Here is a 25,286-nt window from a genome sequence, read left to right as displayed (position 1 = left end):
GGTTTATGAATGCATGGATTTGTAGGTCCTTAGAATCCGGACTTAACACTATCTCACTCCTCCTTTTCCTCATGCATCACTCCTCACCAAAACCGAGAAGTCACTCTTGACTCCTTACTAGCTCTCAACAGACACATTTAACCTGTTTCAGTGTCTTTGGAAGCCTTCCTTCCCCACCCTCACCCTCCATTGCTATTCTCCTGATGGGTTTGTCCAGTTGGTCACTTTTCTTACATCCTACACTCTTAATCTTCACTTCCTTAGCAAGAAAGAGAACAGTAGGCACTTGGGTTACATGGTAACACATAGTAAGCAAAACTTACTGAATATCTGGAATAACATTTATGCTACTTAGAACAGATGTTATTTTGAGAACTGAGAATAATTAGGAGTAGGCACTTCAGATAGATGTAATACTCAAACTTGAATTGTGTGTTCTTATAACAACAACAGCAGCAACAACAATAAAAATAATAGCAAAAAACTGGGAATGTGTGGATGTCTGTAGGAAGGAAGAACTGTGACAGTGATCACAGAACAACATACTTTACAAATTTACATGCCCTACTTTGTTTATACCAATCAGCTACCTAAATACAAAAAAAAGAAGAAAAGAGATAATATGTATGTAATATGTGTGCAGTTAAAGGAAAATGTGTTAAATTAGGATTTTCACTTAAAAAAATTCCAGTTGTTACATAAAAAGCATTTTTTTTTCTAAAGGTTCACTAAAAAGATTTAGGACAGGGACTGGAGAGATATTTGCACAGTTAAGAGTGAGTTTGCTTTTAAAGAAGTCCTTGGCTTGATTCCTAGGACCCACATCAATCATGTATATAACTCCAGTTCCAAGGAATCTTATGCCCTCTTCTGAAAACAAGTGTACCAGGCACTCAAGAGGCACGTATACATACAGATTTAAAAAAAACAACAAAACAAAACACACATTAAAACACACACACATTCACACACAACTTAGCTTGGTCTATCTATGTTCAAAACACTGATGCTGTAACTAGACACTCTGAATTTGAATTCAGTATCACAAATCAAAGGCTTGAGATACTGGACCAATATACATATATATTGGTCCAGGGTGGGGAAGGAAGGCTTCCAAAGACACTGAAACATGTTAAATGTGTCTGTTGAGAGTTAGTAAGGAGTCAAGAGTGACTTCTCGGTTTTGGTGAGGAGTGATGCATGAGGAAAAGGAGGAGTGAGATAGTGTTAAGTCCGGATTCTAAGGACCTACAAATCCATGCATTCATAAATCACTCTCAACACAGTTCCTTTGGGAATAGGAAGGAAGTTGTAAGAAGTCTTCAAAGGAGATGAAAGTATACACAGAGAACTTCGGTTGACATAAGTATTGGGTGTGTGTGTGTGTGTGTGTGAATACAAATTTGTTGTGTTATTTCTTCTGAAAATTTCAATTGGGAATTTTAAATTCTTATTTGAAGTGTCTGAGTCACCCAGGGGTTGAAAGCTTTACTTAACAGATTTGTGTTCTGTGCTTTTCTATTAACAGCCACTCTACAGGTGTGAAACATCTTTCCTTTACACAGTTCACTCAACATGTTGAGATTCTTTCATGTGCAGCATGCTTTATTTTGTCACTGTACAGAAGACAGTGAGCAAAACATCTTCAGCAATTATGAGTGGAGCTGCACAAGGCAAATACAAACGCAAATAAGGACACTTAGAAAGTGGTAAACTATAGAGGGAATAAAGTGTAACGGGGAGTGGCATGATGGAGCTCCCAGGGCACAGGGAAAACAATAGCTCCAAGCACGTGGTGGGATTCGCAAATGTATCAGATCAGGGAGACGAGGAAAGGCCAGGATCAAGGAAGACACTTGATTCTGGCATAAACAGCTGATTAGAAAAGAATGATGAAGATAAGCTGAATGACTCCATAGATTCATCCCGTGTTCCTAAAACATAAACGTGACACTTCCACAAAGAAATGCTGCCATCCTCCAAAAACTAAGAGAGAACTGAGTGGTGCTACCCCACGGTCTTCCGAAGATCATGAGTGTGCAAACACTTTAACTTAGCCCACTGAAACAAATTTTGGATTTCTGGATTCCAGAACTTAGAAGGATAGATTTGTTTTCTGTTGTTTTACGTACACAAGTTTGTGTCAACTGTTAACAAAATAGGGAAGTATCTTTATCATGAAAACAAGCACAGAACATATTTAGCTAGGGGGTAGAAATCAATTATCTTATTGTGACGACTTCCAGCAAATAAACATGTAACATATATAAGATTCTCTGGGGACAGAGCAAAGCCAAAAATAGAGAAGGGCTTAGGACAGAGCCCCAGCATAAGAGGACATTTTGGATACTATGTCCAAGGTCCAGCAAAGGAGCCCAGTGAAAGGGCACCAGTGAGAAAAAGAAGCTATGAACTAGAAGCCAAAAGATGAGAGAGTTTAAGAGAAAACAACTGCTACTTACAGGTCAAATAACGTCACCATTGGGTTTATCACAAAAGGGGGTTGTTTTTAAAAGATAATTTAAAGTGCAGTGTTTAAATTCTATTTTGTCCCCGGCTTGACTTCATCCTATTTGATTCCACTATCTGTGATACCTTTTTGCTATATTAAAAAGTTATCAATTGACCTAATTAAAATATCAAAATAGCCAACCTAATGTTTCCCACAAGCAATACCTAAATTTTAAAAAATATTTTCCTCATAAGTAAGTTTTCCTGGAGTGAAGCAAGACAGACAAACTTAAAACAAGGTCAAATCTGTTAACTATGCATGGCTTCTTTTGAGTGACAAGATTTCCTATTTCTAAAATAATCATTGCACAAAAAATACCTGTGCATTCATACTCAGAATTATATGAATTTGCATATGTTTACTGGATATAATAATATATGCATATATTTGGGATAAAACAGGACTAAGTCATTTAATGAGATTTTTGTCTTTTGCAATTTTGTTTTGTTCTGTTTTGTTTTTATCATGAGCTAACATTTGGAAGTACTTTATTCTCTGAACCAAATTGCTTTTGCTCTTGGGAGTCCCTTGGAGAAAGGGAAACTCTTGCTTAATATTAGAAGTGATAATTTCTGGGGAAGTTCAAGCGTGAACCTAGAAACAGACTGTCCTTCTCCCGACATATAATCCCCAAAGGCAGTTAGGCTCCTACTAAGCTCTGAGTCTGTAGCACTATTACCTAAATAGCTATGTGCCGGCTTTTCTTCCACAACTTTGATTCTTCTTGCTCCAGCAGGAATCACCAGCACTTCTACATAACCTGTAAAACATGCAGTAAAACATGCAGTGAATCTAGGTTCTTATGAAATCTCTTCTGTTTGACTTGACAACCACTCACACCTTTAGTTACCTCCACCACGTTTTAAGGAAAAGAAAATGTTTTATTATAAAGCTGCCATGATTTCAGGTGAACTTTCTTAGAAAGACTGAGCACAGAGATCTACTGAGAAGGCAGGGAGGTGGCAGAAGTGCAGAAAGACTCTTAAGGAAAGAAGAAGCCAATGGGATAGCCTTCCTAGGGACAGAGAAAGACAAATTAAAATCAACCCTGGGGGTTTTGTTCTGGGGATTCTTCAAGCTAGAAACATCAGAGAAAGTGAAACACTGGAGACACCACAGTTGGCCTGGAACAGCCCCTAGAATAGCTGAGCACAGAAGAGATGCGGCATTCCCTAGGAAATGAACAGAAGGATCAGAGCTGAGCTAGAGAGAATAGGGTGCAGGGCTACAATGAGAGGTCTGTCGTCACCTCTGCAGGTGTCACACATGCAAAGATTCTCAGAAAATATTTTCCAGCTGTAGTTATGGATATGACCCTTGAAGTAAAGTAAAACAAGGTGAAATAAAATGCAAGAATATTCAGGAAAAGAAGAGTACTTAGTGAAGAGTACCTGTTGGTATCTTGTTCTTGTGGAATGTATACAATTAACCTTTGTTCACTCAAAAGCTGATTTCTCTACCCCACCCTCTGCTTTCAATCCCATTGCATTGTGATGCTTATAAGCATTACCTGTCTCAGGTTTGTGTAAACATGCTACCATTTGTTCTCTGCATTGCCAATAAAAACAACCAGCCAATGCTGAGCAATGGAGAGAATAGGGTGGAACATCCTGTTCTGAAGGAGAGGAGAAAGAAGAGTGTGAGGTGAAATCCAAGAGGAGAGGATCAGGAAACATCAAGAGAAATGAACAGGACCTAAGATATGACTAAAAAGCAAGTATAATGTGGGAAATCTGAATGGAAGGAAGCTCTGTGGGCTTGGAGGTTTAGGATGGAGTAACTATTGCCAAGCATTGTGCTCTAGGTTAATTGAATAAATCTGTCTCTGTGTGGTGATTTTGGAATACAGCCGGTTTAGGAATAACCACTGTTTAGCTAAAAGATAAATCAATATTAAATATTAATAAACATCAAGAAGTAGGGCTAAAAGAATGAAGATTGGTTTTAGCTTACTAGTTGTTCTAAAATTAACATTCCTCTTTTAACATTTTGTGAAAATTCATGTATTTGTCTAACACCTGATTTGAGGCTTTAAAAAGACAAAGAGATAATTTCAACACTTTCTTCTGCCTCTTAATTATTGTAATTTTAAAAATATTTAGGTGTGCAGCATAATGTACAATCCATTTAGTGGCAAAGATAAAATAAAGACAAGTGGTGCATATGTGTGTGTGTGTGTGTACATACACCTTTGTGCAAAGGTCAGGGGCTGAACTCACTTGTCTTCCTCAGACACTCTTCACCTTATTGTTTTGAGATGGGGTCAGTCATTAAACTCGGAGTTCACAGAGCTCCAGATTGGCTGGCCAGCAAGCCCCAGGGATCCTCCTGTCTCCATCTCCCCTCTACTGTGATTGCAAGTGCTCAAGGCCTTGACTGTTTTATTTGTTTGCTTACATACACACTAGGGATCTGAACACCCCTCATGCTTATATATTACCCACTTTACTAACTGAGACATCACCCCAGCCCCTGGGCATATGGCTTTTTAAAATCAAAACTTCTATTCAAGACACTGCTTATCTAATTACTCACTGACTTGGCCATTTTCAGTAACATCTAATTACTTGCAGCAGTTCCAAATGGAAAGCACTGGCACTATGTCACAAAAACAAAACAGCAATGGAAACAGACATGTGGCTGCTGGGTATTTGTGCAAAGGAAGAAGGTAGGATGGCAGTTATGTAGACAGGAGTTAAGTAAATTGTAAAATTATGTTACGTTTAATGGTTAATTCTCTGTTCAATAACAAAAACTGGAGTTTTTAAAGCCACTCCCCCTTTTTGATCATAGCACTGCTTAGCAATTCACTGTTATTCTTTCTATAAAAGTGTACGTATATGACTCGCATTTGAAAATGCTAATATCAGTCAGAGCAGAGAACCAACCATACAAGTCAAGGGAACTTTCTCCTCAAAGAACAGATAAGTAAAAAAGATTCATATTCTGCATATAAAGAAGAGTGTGAGATAAGCAGCGGTGTTAGTAGCTCATTCGATGATTCAAATCTGATGGGATAAGAAGATGGAAAGGCTCAATCTATGGTGGAGAGTTTAAGTAAGTACCCAAGGAAATAAATTGATCACTGCTCTGCTAAAATCGTGAGGGACTCTGGTTTGCAGAAGTTTCATCCAGCAGCAAAATGCAGTAATAACAGAAATGCATTCATGAACAGCAGTGATTGGAGACAAAGGTGAACATCAGGAATGGTCAAGGCCAACAAAGAAAATCTAGAAGATGGTGTTGTGAGAAAAAATATTTCTGAAGTTGAAGATGAGTGACACTTTGGAAACAACAGACATGTGGGAATAATGGCATCATCAATCAAACAAGGAAATCAAGAGAGAATGATGCAATTTGGAGAAAATTCGCTAAGTTCAGCAAGCTCTATGTAACAGAAATTTACAATATTCCAGTACAAATACCCAGTAAAAACTCCAGGAAAGTTTAGGTTGTTATTGAAGATGACCTTGAACATGAACCAATACATGCAATGAGTCAAATTACCCATGGAGAAAACTGAAAAGGAAGAGAAGTCAGTAAATGAACTTGGTGACAGAGGTTTAAGAGCACAAGTCTGAGAAGAAATATTCTTGAGAAGGAAATGATCTGCCTGACTGTGGTGTCAGGGTCTCCCACGTATGAGATGGTGGCCAACCATGTTCAGAGCTATAAATACGAAAAATGAACGCAAAGACCCCACTAAGGATCACTGTAAATCTCTCCGCAAACAAATTTTAGTAAAGTATAAATAACATATTAAATTTAAGAATTCAATTTATAAAATGTAGAAAAAAAATCTGAAGTTGTGTAACCCAACCCTTGCTTGATTTTAACCATAAACAGAGTTATATGGTAAATCAGAGCAAAAGCTGTGTCTAAAATCATGGCTGTATATTGAAAAATCCTCAACTGGATTGGCCAGTTATCCTGTGTCCCGAGGAGAGGGGGAGAAACATATTAAAGATAAGGACAAATGAAGACAAAACACCGTTGGCGGGGTACTTTCAGTACATTTGGCGCACCTGAGAATGTGTATTTCTTAAAGGAATGCAAGGACAGTTAAGGCCTACATTAGAAGATGGACATGAGGCCACTGACTCCAAAGCTAATTCTTTCATTGGACAGTGGGCTTTGCACATAGAAGCCTTGTATTGTGACCCCAGAGACTGCATTCTTGACATCTAAAATGCGACTTGCAGTCACCATCCTTATGGCGCTGGCAACAGAGTGGCAGGTTGCATATATTTTTCATTTTTATTTTTTATATTAATTACAGTTTATTCACTTCATATACCAGATGTAGCTCCCTCCCTCATTCCCTCCCAATCCCATCCTCCTTCCCTTATCTCCTCCCATGCCTCTCTCCAAGTCCACTGGTAGGGGAGGTCCTCCTCCCCTTCCATCTGACCCTTGCTTATCAGGTCTCATCAGGGCTGGCTGCATTGTCTTCCTCTGTGGCCTGGTAAGGCTGCTCCCCCCTCAGTGATCAAAGAGCCAGCCACTGAGTTCATATCAGAGACAGCCCCTGTTCCCCTGCATATGTTTAAGAGGTTCTATATTCTAATCAAAATTATTACTTTAGATAAATTGTTGTGTTTAGTCATTGTGATAATGAACAAAGCATACTTAAAAAATCATCCTTATTTTGAATTTCAGGTTGTAGAGTTTGAGATTATGGGTAGTCAACAGACCATTTATATACAATTATTCAGTACATTAAACAACTCTGAATTTTGGAACACGTTAAGTCCCCTGATTTTTAGGCAAGGGCCGCCCAACCTGCGTTTCATTGTTACAATCTGTCTTGTGTTACTATCCATGCCCTGCCATGACACATAGTTCTTATCCTATAAAATAAAATAGAAGAGACTATGCATGACTCTTCAGATCCTGTAGGAATCAACCAAACAGTTAAAAACTCTAGGAGCACACTTTCCTATTTCAATCCATTATGTTTGTTTTCTTATACAAAGAGTCACACATTTGGCATCAATTTTCTTCTCATTGTTTACTGGGTGTACACTGTTTCTCAACAGGCCAAACATGCAAGTTACCATTCGTTCCTCTAAGAAGCTATTACTTGGTAATAGCAAGTCACAATGAAAGGTGTACTAAATGTACTGAGGGAAGGATACTACTTCTTAAGTTCATTTTCTAGCTCCAACAGAAATGATTTAGCGAACACTACATAGAGCCAGGGGACCAACCATGCCCACATGTGTCTGCACACGTGTTACTCATGCAATATCTACAGTGTCTAGGTCTTCCTGGGTAAAGAGCCTGCAAATCCCTAAAGAAATTCCAGAAGTCCCTAAACGGTAGGGATAAAGAAGTCTCGAGAGAAATGAAGACAGCATTCCAAAGTCACACGTAGATGGAGCTCCTGATAGCATTAAGACCTCACACAGCTTTTCAAAAACCATAATGCTTCAGTACTTTTTGTTAATGCTTCAATAGTAATTAAAGAAATGGATGGTAACAGATTGCTCATGGTGGTTGCAACTGAGAATGGGGGCGGTGAACAGAAATAGCCATCACTCTTTTCCTCCTTGAGTTTGAAATGTAACTGAGAAAAGGAACCCAAATAAATGTAAAAAGTCCCAGCTGTTCAGAACTATACACCACATGATAAGCCATGACGAGCATCTTTCTGAGCTACACCACATGATAAATATGGAGAATACTGTGGAAGGAGCCATAAAAGATAGAAGACAAGGCCTTTTCAGAGATCACTGGCGTGGTAACATTTTTAACATGAGGGCTGTGTAGAAATCCATCTGGCAAACCTGAGGGCAGCTGATAGTTGCTAAAATGTGCTGCTGTAAGAAACAGCCAGCTAAACAATTACTAGGCTTTAATTCAGAGAAGGAAGGGACTTACTTGGGAGGTGACCCTGGGGAGCCTACAAGGACAACATCATGCAGGGATATTGCCAATTTAGGTAGCCATGGTTTATTAAAACATATTTTTAACATGGTATCCAATCTAAAAGGGTTTGAGAACAAACAGCAGGGAAAACCTTTCTACATGACAGCAGTCGAAATGAAAAGTGTACAGTGCCCAGTGTGCATTAGTGATCTCCTGAGCATGGGTCATGTGTACCAACCATGCAGATGTCCTTTAAAGGCATAGTACTGTGGTATTTCCTTGGTCTTTCAGCTCATGTTTGAATTTCTATACATAAAAGCTTCTCTTGTCACAACCATGGAAATGGGGCAGGGGTGAGCAGCTTATTACAATGACATGTTTAAACAGAAGGTCTAAAAATCTGTTTCAGCTAAGTGCATCTTGGCTTTCCTAAATGAGTGTTGGCATATTCAAGCTGTTTATCTCTTATTCTATTAGGGCAAAGCAAAGGAAGTAAAAAAGTGCATTTAACCTCACAATGATTCATCTCACTTTCCTCTTAGAACAAGTCACTTAAATTGACTTCAGTTTTATTGGTTGTCCAATGTTGATCAATTGTGCTTCAAATATAAGTAATTTATATTTTATCATTGGAATTGTTTTAATTTTTTGAAATAGAGAATTTAATTAAATGTTAATGCAGTCCTACAAATGATGGTGTGAAAATAGTTACAAATGGGAGCTGGAGAGATGATTCAGGACTTGCGAGCATTTGCTGCTTTTTCAGAGGACCCAAGTTGGATCTCAACAGCCGTGTCAGACAGTGGACAGCTACCTGTAACTCGAGCTCCAGTAATCAAGAACCTTCTTCTAGCCTCTATGGGCACCTGCACACATGTGCCATACAACCATACACAGAGATGCATACACACACCTAAATAAATAATAAAACACATCTTTTAAAAAGAAAGTCATAAATGATAGGCCAATAGATAACATGTCCAGGAAAGGTGTTGATGAATCACAGAAAATATTTGCTTTTCCCCAGTAAGCTTGAGAACCTGACATGTACTGATAGGTGTGTGTCTGTGCATAGATGTATATATATAAGCGTGTAAATTTATGTTTATTTATATATCTGCATGTACACCTGTGTATACGTGTAAGTATCTATGAAATTCTTATGGGTCATTATAATTCAATGCAAATACTAATCACTTCTGTGGTAAGGAACTTTACACTCACACTTCATAGATCATTTATATTCACTCTACCCTCACATCCCGACTGTAGCATTTGCAGATGAAGATAAAAGAGGGGAGGGGACTCTTGCTATTAATGTACTTGGAAATTTCCCTGTGTTCTGCCACCCCTGCTCTGCTTTTCAACACACTGTACTGTTTCAGATGTCAGCTTTCAAAAAAAATTCCCTTGAAATTTAGTAAAAGCATTAACAAAAAGAAAATAGAAAGCTAAAACCCTGAAGACTAATACTGTCAATTGTTGCTTCAAGCTGTTGCAAATCACTATTTTTTGTTAGACATGCTTTTTTATTCGCTAAAAAGCATTTTAGAAGCCTGTTAACATAAGCTAATGCAAATTAGATTACTCCTGTCCTGCTATAACTTCTAGAATGCACAACACATGACTTCATGTTTTCATTATTGGAAAATAGGCTCATTCAAGTTTCTGGCTCATATCACATACATTGTATGTCATCACCGAAATTATTGAAAACCCGCTAAAAATATCTTCAATAGATTGAGAACTGTGAACTCTAAATCAAATTTAATCTACTTCTTGTCCACAAAGACACTACATTTATTGAGTATGAAAAAGGAAGAAAAGTTACCTGCCCCTCTGGTGTGATTAAAATCGCCTTTAATGACTTTGCATGATTTTCCATTGCCATTGCATACGCCACAATGATCTTCCCTGGCCAGAGACCCCAATAAACCATCACAACCAGCTTTCTGTAAGAAAAGAAGGGCAGATATCAAGTCGAAGCTTTCTCCAGGGCCTGCAGACCCATCTTCAAAGGACCATTCACACCTCTGTGCACCTCCCCCAGATAGCAAGCTCCACAGCACTGTCTGAGGACCAGGGGTATCATGTGCTTCCCTTGGTTAATGACTCTCCACCCTGCCACTAAAGCAGCACTAGAGGACCAGTCCTAGAGTCCCACACAGCTTCTCTGAACAACATCACCTGCTGACACCTGGCCCCACTTGGTCAAAAATCCAACACAATTGAATTAAAGCCAACAGAGATTCAAATATCCACTCTGTCAAAGTCAGGATAGCAATAGAAAAAGACATTACCAATGAGGTAACTTCAGGTACCAAGATCCCATAACAAAATTACAAACACAAATACCCAAGCAAGTATATTTACTCCAAAATGAGCACTCCAATATTAATGTTCCCTGAGAAGAGCAACTGACATGACACACAACACAATTATTTCAAAACAGCAGATACATTTGAATATGTTTAAAAATGCAAAGAGGGTGTGAATAAATGCCAGAATAAAGACCATGGAAACAAAAATATCAAATAAAAAAGGAGGAAAACTATTCAATACATGAAAATACAAATTAATAAAGGAATAGAGATAGAGTAAAGCCAAGATGAAATAAAACTTTGAATAAAAATTTCAGTAAGCCCAATTAAAAGCTCAGAAGAAAGTCTTACAATAGGATGAATCAAGTGGGAGAGAGAATATTGGTGGTTGAAGATAGAGAAGAGGAAATGGATCACTTGATCAAAGAAAACAATAAATCCGAAAACATCCAGGAACAGAGTGTGAGTTAACTATGGGACACTAAGAATCATCGGCATATAAAAAGGAGACAGAACCCTGGTCAAAGGCCCAGAAACTGTTTTCAACAAAATCATAGGAGAAAATTTCCCAGTCTAAAGAAAGAGATGCCTACCAACATGGAAGAAGCACACAGAACCCCAAATAGACTGGACCAGAAAAGAAAGCCCCCATGTCATGGAGGAATCAAAACACTGAATGGACACAACAAAGGCAGGATCTTGAATGCTGCAGAAAAGGCCAAGTCATAGATAAAGGCAGGCTGAACAGAGAAACAACAAGTTTTCATTAGAGATTTAAAAACAAACAAACGAACCAAAAAAAACCCCAATAAAACAAGCCCTTAAAGATTCCAGATTCCAAAAGAGACTACTATGGCCACACTATATGTGAAGAAAAATTTTTTTGTGGTAAAGGCAGGTCAAAAGAATGCATGAGAACAAATCCTGCCCTACAGAGGAAACGAGAAAGAATACTTTGGACTGAAGAAAGGTATAAAAAAATGACATCCTGAAATTCACAGGAAAATGGACGACACTAAAAAAGTCATCCTGAGTGAGGTAACCCACATCCAGAATCTATTCACTGATAATTGGATATTAGCCTCTAAGTAAATTATAACCAAGCTACAATCTGCAGACCTAGAGAGTTTAAGTAAAGAGAAGGGACCTAAAGGAGATACATGGATTACCTGGTAGGAGTGAATAGAATAGATTTTAAGGGCAGACTGGGAAAAGGTAGGCACAGAAAGAGAGGGAGATAGGGTAGAGGGAGAGAATGGGGAGAGACACAGATGGAATTAAGGGGCATTTGAGGAATAATATGAAAACATAGTGCAGAGTATACTTTCTCAAATATATGAAGGTGACCCTAGTGAGGTCTCCTAATAATAGGGAATATGGAATCTCAAATAGTCATCACTTGTCACCAAATGAGACCTCCAGTAGCTGGACTGGGTTGCATTCATTTGAGTTGTTGGGCAATGGATCTCATGGAAATCCACAAATGACGTAGGCTGTTCCTAAGATGAAGGGTTGCTCTCTGCAAACTGACCATGGGACTCCACTGCTGAAGACAGAACACATACAACTCATTGATCATGGAGACATTGAGCTGGTGCCTATATGGAGCCTTCTCCCTTATGGTCTAGTGCCTTTGGTGGAGGAAGGTATTCTGAAAGCTACCAAAAGATGTAAACACCAGCCCATCCACAAAACCTCTGACCTACAATCTGTCCTGCCTGCAAAATATTCTAGGGCAATGGTGGCACAGAACTTGTGGGAGTAGCCAAACAATACCTGATTTGACTTAAGACACACTCCATGAGATGGGACCCACACTCAACACTGCTTAGACACCAACAATCAGATAACCAAACCCAGAGACTAGGGTAAAACCTAACACTACTGTTCAGAAATTTTAAAAAGGAAATATAAAATGACTCCTAATGATATTTTGCTATGCTCATAAATCACTGCCTTCTCTAGGTATCATCAAAGAGGCCTCTTCTGACAGAAGGTGGGAAGAGATAGAGACCCAGAGCCATACTATGTGGAGAGAGTGTCTAAATGGGAGATCTCCATCAAATCCATCTCCTCAGAGCTCAGGAAACACTGTAGAAGAGAAGGAGGAAAAAGTGTAAGAGCTACAGAGAATGGAGGACACCAGAACATGACCCTCTAAATCAACTAAGCAGGATACATTATGAACTCACTGAGACTGAAGCAGCAAGCACAGAGCTTACATGGGTTTGTACCAGGTACTCCACATATATATTATAGCTTTTATCTTATGGGACTCCTGACTGAGAATGAGTGAGCCTCTGACTTTTGTACCTGCTCTTGGGACTCTTTTCCTCCTGTTGGGCTTCCCTGTCCAATTTTGATATAACTGTTTTTGCTTTATCTTACTGTATTTTTGTCATGTTTGATTGTTATTGCTTAGAAGCCTGTTCTTTTCTAACGAGAGAGAGAAAGGGAGTAAACCCTGAGGGGAAGGGAAGGGAGGGAAGGCCTGGGAAGAGCAGAGGGAAGAGAAACTATAATGGAATATATTGTATGAGAAAAGAATCTTAAATCTTAAATCTTAAATCTTAAAGAGTCATCACTTTGCTATTACCAAGAACCACACTTATCAAGAAAGGCAAAAAACACCTTAGAGTAAAATGATGGACAAAGCTTCTCTAAAATATTGAACCAGGAAACAAGAAGTACTTTCCATTCTAATGCCCAACAAAGTAGACTTTGAAACTAAACTAATCAAAAGTGATGCGATGGGTCACTTCATACTGATCAAAGGGACAATCCATGAAGACACTACAGATGTGCAAGCACCAAGCTTTATAAAGCACCTTCTTCTGAAAGTAATGCAACAGATTAACCGTAACACATTAATATTAGGAAACTTCAACACTCTACATACTCCAAAGGACAGCTCATCTGGAGTGGAGGATGCATAGAAAAGTAGCAGAGATAGGTGATACCATAGATCAAATGGGTCTAGTAGATACCTACAGCACAGTCCATCCAAATACTTCGAGAACACATGGTTATCTCAGTAGCCAATGGGAACTTCAACAAAATAGATATATGCTGGGATATAAAAACCTTAGCCAGATTAACAAAAAGAAGGAAAGAATACCCAAATGAATAAAATTAAAGATGAAAAAAGAGATACTACAACAGACACCATTGAAAGACAGAGGGTGGGAAAGACATACTTTCATAAACCTCCATTCCATAAAACTGAAACATCTAAAGAAATGGACAGATTTTTTTTAATGCTTCTGACATGGCGAAGTAATCCAGGAAGACATAAATATTTAAATAAATCTATCATGAATAACAAGGTTGAATCCGCAATAAAAATCCTCCAAACCCAAACCAGTCCAGGCATAGGTGGATTTATTGCAGAGCTCTACCAGACCTTTAAGAAAGAACTAAAGCTGACATTTCTCAAACTGTTCCATAAAATAGAAGAGTGAAGACTGTTTCCAAATTCTTTTTACAAAGCCAGCATTACACTAACTCCTAAAACCCCTACAGTTGATAAACATGCTCAGGAAAGCAGCAAGATGAAAAATTAGACTCAAGAATAAGCACCCTTCTACATACTCCTCAAACAATGTCTCAGAATAAATCTAATCAGGGAAGTGAAAGATCTATGAAATGAAAACCTTAGGACTATGAAGAAAGAAACTGACACGCATACCAACAGCATACACCATGAATGGCTAGGATCAAGACTGTGACAACGGCCACACCACCAAAAGCAATCTATAGATACAGTGCAATCGCCATCAAAATTCCAATGCAATTGTTCACACAAATTGAAAACACAATCTTAGCAAGACGTGGTGACATATGCCTGTAATCCCAGCACTTAGGGAGGCAGAGGCAGCAGCACTGCTGTGAAATCGAGGCCAACCTGGTCTACAGAGTGAGTCTAGGACAGCCAAGGCTACAGAGAGTAATCCTATCTCAAAACAAAACAAACAAACAAAAAGCCACAAAAAATCCTACAAACTTAATTTTTTTGAAAACTCAAAGTTCTAGAATACTTAAAGAAATTCAAAAGATAAAATACTGCTGATACATTGCAATCCCTAATTTCTAGTGACACTACAGAGCCATAATGATCAAAAGAGCACAGAATCAGGACCCAAAGAGACACACTGATCAATGGAATAAAGTTGATTATCCAGATATAAGTCCACACTCCTTCAGACACTTGATTTTTACAAAGAGGCCAAATTACACATTGGAGAGAAGACAGTACCTTCAACAAACGGGATCTGGTCAAACTGGGTAGCTACAGGTAGAAGAAAGTAGCTAAATCCTATCTTTTATTCTGTATCAAACTCAACTGCAAGTGGACCAACAATCTCATGTAATGCCTGATGCTTTAGTCTGTTAAAGGATGAAAGTGGGGAATACACTTGCATTTATAGGCACATAAAAGGACTTGCCAAACAGGACCTTGGTAACACAAGTATTAAGACTATTAAGACTAACAATTAGTAAATGGGTCCTTCTGAAATGAAAGAGTTTCTATATCGCAAAAAACACAATCAAGCAAAAAAGCACCTAAAATTGGCAAATACACAATTTTAGATATACCAACCATATGTTCAACACTGGGTTAGAGTCTAGAATATACAAAGGACTTAAAAAAATAATCCTAAACACTAATAAAAACAGTAATTCTCAAATGGGTGGCGTATGACATCAGGAAAATGTAAATTAACACTACATTGAGATTTCATCTTACTCCAGCCAGAATGGATAAGAGCATAAAAAGAAATGACAACAGCAGCTGGCTTGGATGTGTAGAAAGGAGAACACTTACTCCCTGTTAGTAGGAGCGCAAATGTGCAGGCCCTATGGAAATCAGGGTGGGAATTCTTCAAAGAGCTAGAATATCTCTACCATAGCACTCCCGGGCATAATCCAAAGGACTCTAAAGCCCACTACAGGAATACGTAATCATCATGTTCAAAGCTGCTCTACTTCCAACAGTTGGGAAATGAAAACAATCTAGAAGTGCATAAACTGATGAATTGGATAATGAAGGTGTGGTCATTTACACAACGAAACATTATTTTACCATAAAGAAAATGAAATGATGAATTTTGCGGGTAAATGGACAGGCGCTGGAAAGCTTCTGGGTGATATAAACCACACTTGGATGCATCATCACTGCATGGCCTCTCTCATATGTAGGTGCTGGATTTGAATCTTTAGAAATAAGGTTTTAAATGGAAGTGCCCATGAAACTATATGGGAGAAAAAGCTTACAAGGGAGTAGGGAGACAGCTCACGTTGTATGAACAGGGAACGTAAACTAGTGGCTAGGAAGAGTAAATAGGGTGGGACATAGGAGGCCGTGGTTGAGAAGTTACTACGTGGAGGGAGGGTTAACTAACACCAAACACCTCAAGAAAGCAATGTAGAGACCTAGTGGTATACAGGTTCCTGAGACACACACTTACGCGTATCTTAAGAGTTCAATTTGAGTTACCCTTAATGGGAACATTGCTCTCCCAGATAACACAAGCTATCCAATAAAAAAAAGCCCAGTGGCAGAATTTAGGTACCTCTTTCTAAGATTTTCATCATGTAGAATTCCCCCTACCTCCCAAAAAATTACATTCTCTTGCAGCCCTTGAATCATAGACTGTGGGGAAATCCAGCTGGTGGCCATACGGGAGTGCCATATCCGCTCTCCAGCTTTCATGGTGCAAGGGTTGCTAAGCGTGCTACCTGGGAAGCAGAGTGATCAACAGTCTTATCCAGCTGTGACACTATGGTGGCTTGACAAAATAAACCTATTGGTAGAGGAGTGGTGGGAAAATCTTATGGGAGTAATCAATCACGTTAGGGTGGGTTTTAAGGCCCACTCTGAAAGATATGACATGTATGTCACCATTAACAGGGCCAAGAACCCACGGCTGGGTAGGTCATAGGCCCTAGGAGAGCACCTATTACTATTTATTCTGGAGAATTGGCACAGTGTTAACTAAAGGCTCCCTACGTTCCTGTCTTCGTAACCATAGATTAGTGCCTCTCCCAACGTCATTCAGAGCAAGATGGGTCTTTCGACAGTAGATGTGACTAGCAGACCCATGCTATTCTCTCAAGGCTCAACCATCATGGCAGAAGAGAAGGTAGAAAGAACAAGAATAGATAAATGAGTCCAGTGGTGGTGGTGGTGGTGGGGGCATTCAGGACATGGCAGGGCATTTGCACATACAAACTCATAGCAGCTCTGACTGTATAAAATCAAATAAGACAGAAATCTCAGCATGGGTGGCAGAGGCGCTCATGAAGTCCCACCCCTAGATGAAAAGCTATGAGCACAGGTAGATACTAGGATGGGGAGAAGTTTTCTTTAAGAATATGGCTCTTGGGAGGCTATCCATTGACCAATAAATAGCCCTACACCCATGCACAAACTGGTAGCACTATGTGGATGCAGTGAGTTTAAAACAGAACATATGGAATGAGGGTGAAAGAATGGAGGGAGGAAATAATGTAGTGTTGGGAGAAGGAAATGTGCCATGAATTTGATAAGATGATGTGCATACATGCAATTTGCAAACAATAACAAAATGATAACTGAAGTAATTTCCTAAAAAGTTGTACTTAACCTCCCTTTATTTAACCAGAAATTTAGGATGATCTGTATCTCTAAAATTCAGGTCCCTGAGAGGAAAATTATCAAACTTCTACATTCTGCACTGCAAATAACTGCGCCCCCCCCACCCCCCCACAAACTCATGTCAAATAACAAAACCGGCAAATTGGCCAAACTGTAAGTAGTGGTAAAAAGTTTTGTTTGGGTTTTTTTTTTTTTTTTTTTTTTTTTTTTTTTTTTTTTTTTTTTTTTTTGTTTTTTTTTTTTTTTTTTTTTTTTTTTTTTTTTTTTTTTTTTTTTTTTGTGACTATCGAATGATATCTCAATGTAGTTTTGTTTTATTTTGTTTTTTATTTTGTTTTGCTTCCATTTTTCAAGACAGAGTTTCTATGTGTATCCTTGGCTGTCCTGGAATTCGCTCTGTAGAGCAGGCTGGCCTCGAATTCAGAGATCCACCTGCCTTTGCTTCCCAAGTACTGGGACTAAAGACTTGTGCCACAAGGTCTGGCTCAAAGTAGTTTTGAAAACAGAAATTGTTGAAGAAAATGAAGTTGTTGAGGAAAATAGAAGGACTTATGTTCTGGTCCATGGATAGTTCCTGCTATAGGGTAGCTGAATTTCACTGCACAGTGGCTGCATTTCCTAAGAAAGGTGAGTGCACATCCCTATTGACACAAGGGAGTATGAATTGCTGATAAATTCATTTTTGCACCTTCCTACAACTATTCTGTCCATCGGAAGCTGAGAGAAAATAAACTTACTATTGTCTGTTGAATAAATAATATTACTCTCCACTGACACTCAGGCAATCCTGTTTTCCCACGCTGAGTATACAGCACCGGAGCTTAGTCTATCAGTACTGCAAGAAAGCTCTTGAGAACCTCCTTTCTAGAAAAGGTTTGAAATCGATGCTTATAACTGATTCATGTCAAGTAACCATTATATATGGAAATTTTCAAATATAAAGAAAATCCAGAATCAAAGGCAAAGGCTCTGCTTGTGACTGATGATGCTGTTAGGATGTAAAGAAAGCAAAGAGATTATTGGAGGGCGAAAAAAAAAAAAAACCAGCTAAGGGATGATATTTGACAATGCAAAAGGAACGTGAGTGTTGCCTATGGAAGCATGCCTTCCTCGTGCCCAGCAGTGTCAAGGCATATGAGCAGTGGTTAGTGGAGTGCTTTGATCAGCCAGTCAAGCTTATTTCAGAAGTGACCATCACAGAAATTGCTTAACACACAACATATGCGGAGGTCGCCTAGCAGGGGTCAGTAAAACTTGGGTCCTGGCTAAGAAAAAAAAAAAATCTGCCCTTTGTGTTTAAATGTTTAAAAATAAAATCTAGGATAGAGGTTAAAGTGGGTTTGGATAACATAAGGTAAGCAAATACTTAAGCTGTGAAAATTACAGTCTTTGTATTTCATAACTACAGTATACCCACACGACCTGAGAGCAGGGCGAAGAGCTTAGGGAGACAATGCCATTCCACCAGGGGCAGACAGATACCTTAAACACTCCTGGTGTACTGTTGAGATCCAATAACTGGATGATCAGGCCAACACTCCCTTCAGTTCCTTCAGGAACTGAAACTGTACTGAGCTAGACTGGGTACTCAAGATAAGATCCCATTCTGGAGCTGTATTCATTGTATTTTGAATTCCAGAGAAAGTTTTGTTACTATACACTTTGAGATTCAAAAAAAAAAAAGCATGCTAATCAAATTCCCAGTTTTTCAGAGTGCTGTCAGAACATTCTGTATGTTTTTCATCACACTTTAACCAAATGATGCGTTCGAATTAAAAAATAAAATAAAATAAAACCTGAGTCCTTATGTGTTCGTATGCAGACAGAAGTCTCATCCCATTTCAAAGAATGGTACTAGAATTATAATAATCAGATTTATGGGAGCATTTGTGCAGAGTTTTTGCTGGTATGTTTTAATGCCTAGCATAGATTTCTATAACTATCAGGGCAGTACTGTGATGTGAAAAGCATAGCCATTTAGGCTATTATATTTGACACACACAATTAGGAATATTAATTTTAAAAAAATTAATTTATTTAAGAATACACCAATCAAACAAATTCATGTCATGAAATAAATTACAAGTTTAATTGCATAGTATATACTTCTGAAAGCAAACTGTGTATGAAGTCAGCTATACATATCACTGTTGTTCAAGTCATTGTCACATTCTATTAATGTGTGTGACGGTACTGCACAACTCAGTGTTAAACTTTACAGCATGACAGCAGAATGACAAGGTTGAAGCTGTGGAACACTCAAGCTGTATGTGGTTCCAGTTGCCAACCAAAAGTCTCAAGCCTGCACTGGGTCCCTGATCAACCCATGCGTAGTTTGTGCACGTTTGGCTGTGGTAGGGTTAGGGGAATCTTTGCGGAGTTTTCAGAGAACTATATAGATCAAAATTAACGGTCATTGTTCTAACATTTAAATTTCAGATCACCTTATGCATGCTTAATGTGTATGATTTGCATGAGAACACGGTCCCCTAAGAGATGCCATGCCATCAGTAGTCACACTGAACTCCCAGGGGGGCTGCTTGAACACACACACAGACACACACAGACACACACACACACACACACACACACACAGGTCTCCTTTCAGCACGCAAAGCGACAACTCTGAAAATGCAGTACATCAGAACTCCTTAGGGGATCAGCATGTCTCTTTGTGCCCAAGCCCCTCCCCATGTTCACAGTGAGGGAAGTCAACCTGAGACAGCATCAGTTATGAGGAGAAAATTTACATTACAGCTTTTTATCTTCCCATCATGCTATGCATGCTCATTTGACAGAAGATCCGTTTCTAAATATTGGTGGAAAAGAACACACAAGTTCATGTAAACAACAACAACAACAACAAAATCTTCTGGATTTTAAGAGCAAACCAAACACAGTGACTGCTATTAACAATGGAGGATGCATTTGAAAATTGGTGGAGCCTAGCAAGTTGGTAAATATTTGAATATGATGAGTAAGATTTATTTAATTTTTTTAAATCTTGTGACTCCTGCCTCAGGATAAGACAGAGAACTGGAAAAGTGGAGTGTTTGAATCTTTGGTCTGGAATGATCTGACATATAAGTGTTCCATTTTTTTTTATTAATTACACTTTATTCACTTTGTATCCCCCCCCGTAACTCCCTCCCTCCTCCCCTCCAATCCCTCCCTTCCTTCCCCTTCTCCACTCATGCCCCTTCCCAAGTCCACTGATAGGGGAGGTCTTCTTTTCCTTCCTTCTGATCCTAGTCTATTAGGTCTCATCAGGAGTGGCTGCATTGTCATCTTCTGTGGCCTGGTAAGGCTGCTCCCCCCTCAGGGGGAGATGATAAAAAAGCAGGCCAATCAGTTCATGTCAGAGGCAGTCCCTGTTCCCAAACTATGGAACCCACTTGGACACTGAACTGCCATGGGCTACATCTGTGCAGGGGCTATAGGTTATCTCCATGCATGGTCCTTCATTGGAGTATAAGTGTTCCAGTTTTTAGAATGGTATCTCTCTATGTTTATATCATAACACCATTGAGTCTTTCAGCTGATAATGGGATTTGTGGGTATTGTTGTTCAAATTTGTCTATATACAGGCAGGGACATGCATTTCAGATTAAATTTGTCTTACTCAAGATCCCAGTCATATGTAAACCACCCTATTCTCCCAAATCTTTGCTCAAAGCTTTTCACCATGTTATGAGGCTTCGCAGCGGAACCATAGTATCACTTCAGCATGTAGAGTCTCTCTTTACGAATATCTTACCTGGCACCTGCCATTTGCACATATATCTAATCCCTGATAGCCACAAGGTGTTCCATCCATCACCTTTTCTGATAGAAGAACAGGCTGTTCTTTTCCGACAGGAGAGCAAAACAAGGCACATGGTTTTTCTACATACAGAATGGATAAAAGAAGAAAATTAACTCATCAATTTTTTTTTTTACTTTTACCTCTATATTTTCCATAATTATTACTGGGTAAAAATATAACCCATGTTAACTGAGCAAGACAATATTAAAGTAGATTTATTCGAGAAGCTTATGATAGTAGATGACATTGTTTAGAAGCATCCGGTATACATTAATTTCTACCTTAAGAAATCTGGCTTCAAATATTCATGCATATTTTTCTGGCACAAAATTACAGAAAACGATAACAAGCATCCTCCTGAAATACATTTGGTCCATCCCAATTTTTGTCCATATCTTTTGGAATGATAGCTTCCTTATTCTAATCATACATCAGTATTTCACTCATTTAACAATTCTGACTACTATTTATACATAATGGTTTCTTTTTATGTCTCTCACTTATAAATTTTAGTATACTAACATTTGATGTTTTACAAACATTGCCAAATGAATAAAATTACTAAAAGAGGGAAAACAATTTTCATCAGGGTCTCTGTTCTGTGTTTCCAGAAACAACAAGTGAATGCATAAGAAATTCGATCAGGAGGCACAGTGCTCATTTGTTGGTAGAACTCAGTCTCTTCATCGCTTATTCATATATCATGTCATTGTGCCTGACATCAAGAGCAGAAACCATTGATTCAGGGTGAGGCATTCTTGAGCCGCTGCCTTTCTTCCTCAGTGCTCCACTCAGCATGAAGTAGGAGGGCTGGCTTTCACATGCTCGCCTCTTAGACTCAAAAGTGGCATCATTTTCCTAAGTGTTTCTATTTTGAACCAATAGTGCAGATAGTCAAATCCAAAACTTCAGAAGAACGTCCATGCTACATTACTACTCTCCTGGCTTGATGCCAGCCGGGCCTTGACTGCTTATTAAACTTGGATAAATAGGATGGAAAATAGTTTACAGCCCCTGACACTGCTCTCATGTATTCAGTAAAGTTCCACGTGTGCTGATGGGGTTCTATAAATACCAAATAACAGCCAGAGGCATGGAACTGGGTATCACTTTGCAAAAACGAAGACAGACAGTTAAATGAGCCTTCAAAACTGGACATTTCAAACAATTTTCACATGTGGCCTCTGAATGCTGCTCTGAACAATTTGGGGGAGTTGGAATGTGGCCTTTAATGTGCATGGTTTTAAAATTTTCCTTTAAGATGCCATTAAAAGCCACAATAAAGCACTTCAGTGTGCTCTCGCACCTCACTGTACCGTACGCTTATCCAGAGAGTGCTTAGTGGGTTGGATATCTGGACTTAAAATGCTGCTATAACCGCAGCGCTTTAAAAGGGACACACACATGCAGTTCTCTTTCTAGAGTTTTCATCAGAGACAGAAGCAAACCAGATACACGGGTTGAAAGGAATTAGTCCTTGTGAAAATTCCATTCATGTTCCAAACAAAGAGTCCGACAAAAAGAATCTTTTTATTTTTCCCTCTGTAGCATATTGTCAATACAATTTCTCTAATTTAACTTTATGGCTGTCATAAATCTTTGATCCCTCTCTTCCGTCCTAGAGACTGTGACACCAAGGGGATCCCTGAATCATGCCAGTAGTTGGCATGCCCACACTGTGACTTGATTTAAAGGAACAGCCCTCTCCAACATGTACACTGTACATGGATTGAGGCAGAGGATCAGTGTTCAAGGCGGATGCAGAAACATAAACACTAAAACCACAAATTGCTTTTTTTTTATAACAAGGAATGTTTGCTACCTCAATGAGACCCTATATCCAGCTATCCTTCTATAGTTAATATATCATTAAAAAAAACCCAGATGCATCTACTATATTATAAGGTATCATGCCTCATCAAGAATTTGGACTTCTAAAATCATGTGTTTTTCTTCCACAGTATGCATGATATGAAGGATACTTGTTTTTGTGTATTTTATTTATCAAAAAAACTGTTGAACTCAGTTGATCCATTTTGCAAAGTGATTAAAAATGTGCCATTCAAAACCACACTGATATATCACTTCCTTCTAGTAGAAAGGAGCATGAAAAAAAAAAAAAACCACAACAAAACTAAAGACAGCAGGTGTTGCATTAATGTGGAAAAAAGAGAATTTTCACACTGGGTTGGGGGTGTGTGGTAAGGATGCTTAGGGAAAAAATTAAATTAACTTACACATGATCCAGCAAGCCCACTGCTAAGCATGTAGTCAACGGAAAGTAAGTCAGTGTGAAAAAGAGGGGTTCACACTCCCCTGCTCAATGTAGCAGTATTTACAATGATCAAGAAATGGAAATAAATTATATATCAATGACTGGTTGGGTAAGGTCAATATGCTCTATAATGCTAAAAAGAATGAAATCCTGTCATTTGCAATAAAATGGATGGAACTTGAAATTATCGTGTAACGTGACATAATCCTGGCAAGAATGGTAAATATCACTTGACCTCCCTCCTATTTGAGTATGAAAGTTGATCTCAAAGAAATTGAGTCTAGGAAGGTGATTACCAGAGTCTGGGGAGACAGAGACTGGATTCACAGGGAAAGTCTACCAACAGGTGCTAACCAGTTCTGGTGTGCGGCTACCTGCAGTCTGACTGTGTGACAGCAGAGAGCACACATTTCCTAAGGCAGGACACAATAACAGTTGACAATTTCAGCATAAAGAAAAGGTAAATGTTCAAGAAGGTAAATATGTTTAATTTGATCACTGGACAGTATTACAAATATACTAATGGAACCATATACAATGTCCAATATTCTGCTTCATGAATCATTTAAAAATAGATTTAATTTTTAAATGCTGATCTTATGTAAATGGTATAACTTACTGATGATGTCTTTAGAAGTCACGCTTTCTTCCATTCATTATGATTTATATTAAATATTTTTATCAACTAAGGGCACATGCATGTGTGTGTTCACATGTGTGTGTGTGCATGCGTGTGTGTGTGTGTAAGGTGGAGAGCAATGTTTCAGAGTCTGTCCCACCTTCCAACATGTGTAATAGAGATTAAACTCAGGTCATCAGGAATTTTACCTGATAAGCCAGCTTCTCTGCAACTTCTAAAAGCATTATGTTGATGCCCATTTGACTGATTTCCCTTTAATCTGAAGGAAACCTGACTTCACGTTGAGTAACTTGTCTTCAAATGAATGCACCTTTGTTAAATCCCTCAGTCTTCAAATAATGGGATTTTCCTAATGTGGATGATCATATTGACTAAGCCTTTATAATAGGAGCTATTGAAAATATGCACAAATTAATGCAATAAAATTCACTAAAAGCTTGATATGTACCAAACACTATACTCGGAACAGACAATCGAGAGAACCGAGATGCACCAGAGTCTGATACTGCATGATGCTTGTGGGATGCTTACAAGAGACATATAGCTAACTTGGATGATCAGGGAAATTCTTGTTTCCTATGGAAACTACTGTGAGTTGGCTTTCTCATCAAGGTAAATAAACAGGGAGTAAGATTAAGGCTTGAGGATTAAAAGGTACAATGTCTTATCCATGGTCTAAGGGCTTGAAAACAAGTGAATATATGTACCTGAGGATGGTATAGAATTTGTCTTGCTTCTTCTACTGAGGACTGCAGAAAGGGATTATGGATGTGAGGCAGAAAGAAGTTTAAAGGGGCTACAAAAATCCTTAAAACTTGGCTGGTTAACTTTGTGTAGCTGAAGCAGTGTTTTGTTCATTGAGACGGATCTCAATAAGGGAGCCAGTGGAAATGTATGAGAAGAACTGAGTAGGTTCAAGATATCTAAGTAGAGACATCAAGAAATCCACTGAGGACATAAATTTGAAGCTCAAAGGAAAAATCTGACTGAAAATATAAATTGATGAGTTATTTGTATAGTCTGAACTCGTGGTAATGATGGGTTTACCCAGGTGAAAGATGGCATGAAAAACAATATATATTTTTTGTTTATGTATATTTTATATAGAGTCTGTTTATATATTATATATATTATATGGTCTATTTATATGATTTTATATTATATGTTATATTAGTTTATATATTATATTATATTATATTATATTATATTATATTATATTATATTA

The 25,286-nt window shown here is 38.5% G+C and overlaps 1 protein-coding gene across 1 annotated transcript in view; it reads right to left on the bottom strand.

Moving 5' to 3' along the window:
- Adamts19 (ADAM metallopeptidase with thrombospondin type 1 motif 19) overlaps nucleotides 1–25,286 on the bottom strand; it is a 212,827-nt gene that overhangs the window by 56,392 nt on the left and 131,149 nt on the right. Inside the window, exons 14-16 of the mRNA XM_055622751.1 lie at nucleotides 21,099–21,226; nucleotides 10,215–10,335; nucleotides 3,192–3,272 (exon numbers count right to left, since the gene is read on the bottom strand). Coding sequence (XP_055478726.1) covers nucleotides 3,192–3,272; nucleotides 10,215–10,335; nucleotides 21,099–21,226 — 330 coding nt within the window. The remainder of the gene's footprint in view (nucleotides 1–3,191; nucleotides 3,273–10,214; nucleotides 10,336–21,098; nucleotides 21,227–25,286) is intronic.

This window comes from Psammomys obesus, unplaced genomic scaffold (genome assembly GCF_907164565.1).
Source record: "Psammomys obesus unplaced genomic scaffold, mPsaObe1.curated_primary_1811, whole genome shotgun sequence".
Classification (NCBI taxonomy): Eukaryota; Metazoa; Chordata; class Mammalia; order Rodentia; family Muridae; genus Psammomys; species Psammomys obesus.
This window is presented reverse-complemented; position numbering and strand designations above follow the sequence as displayed.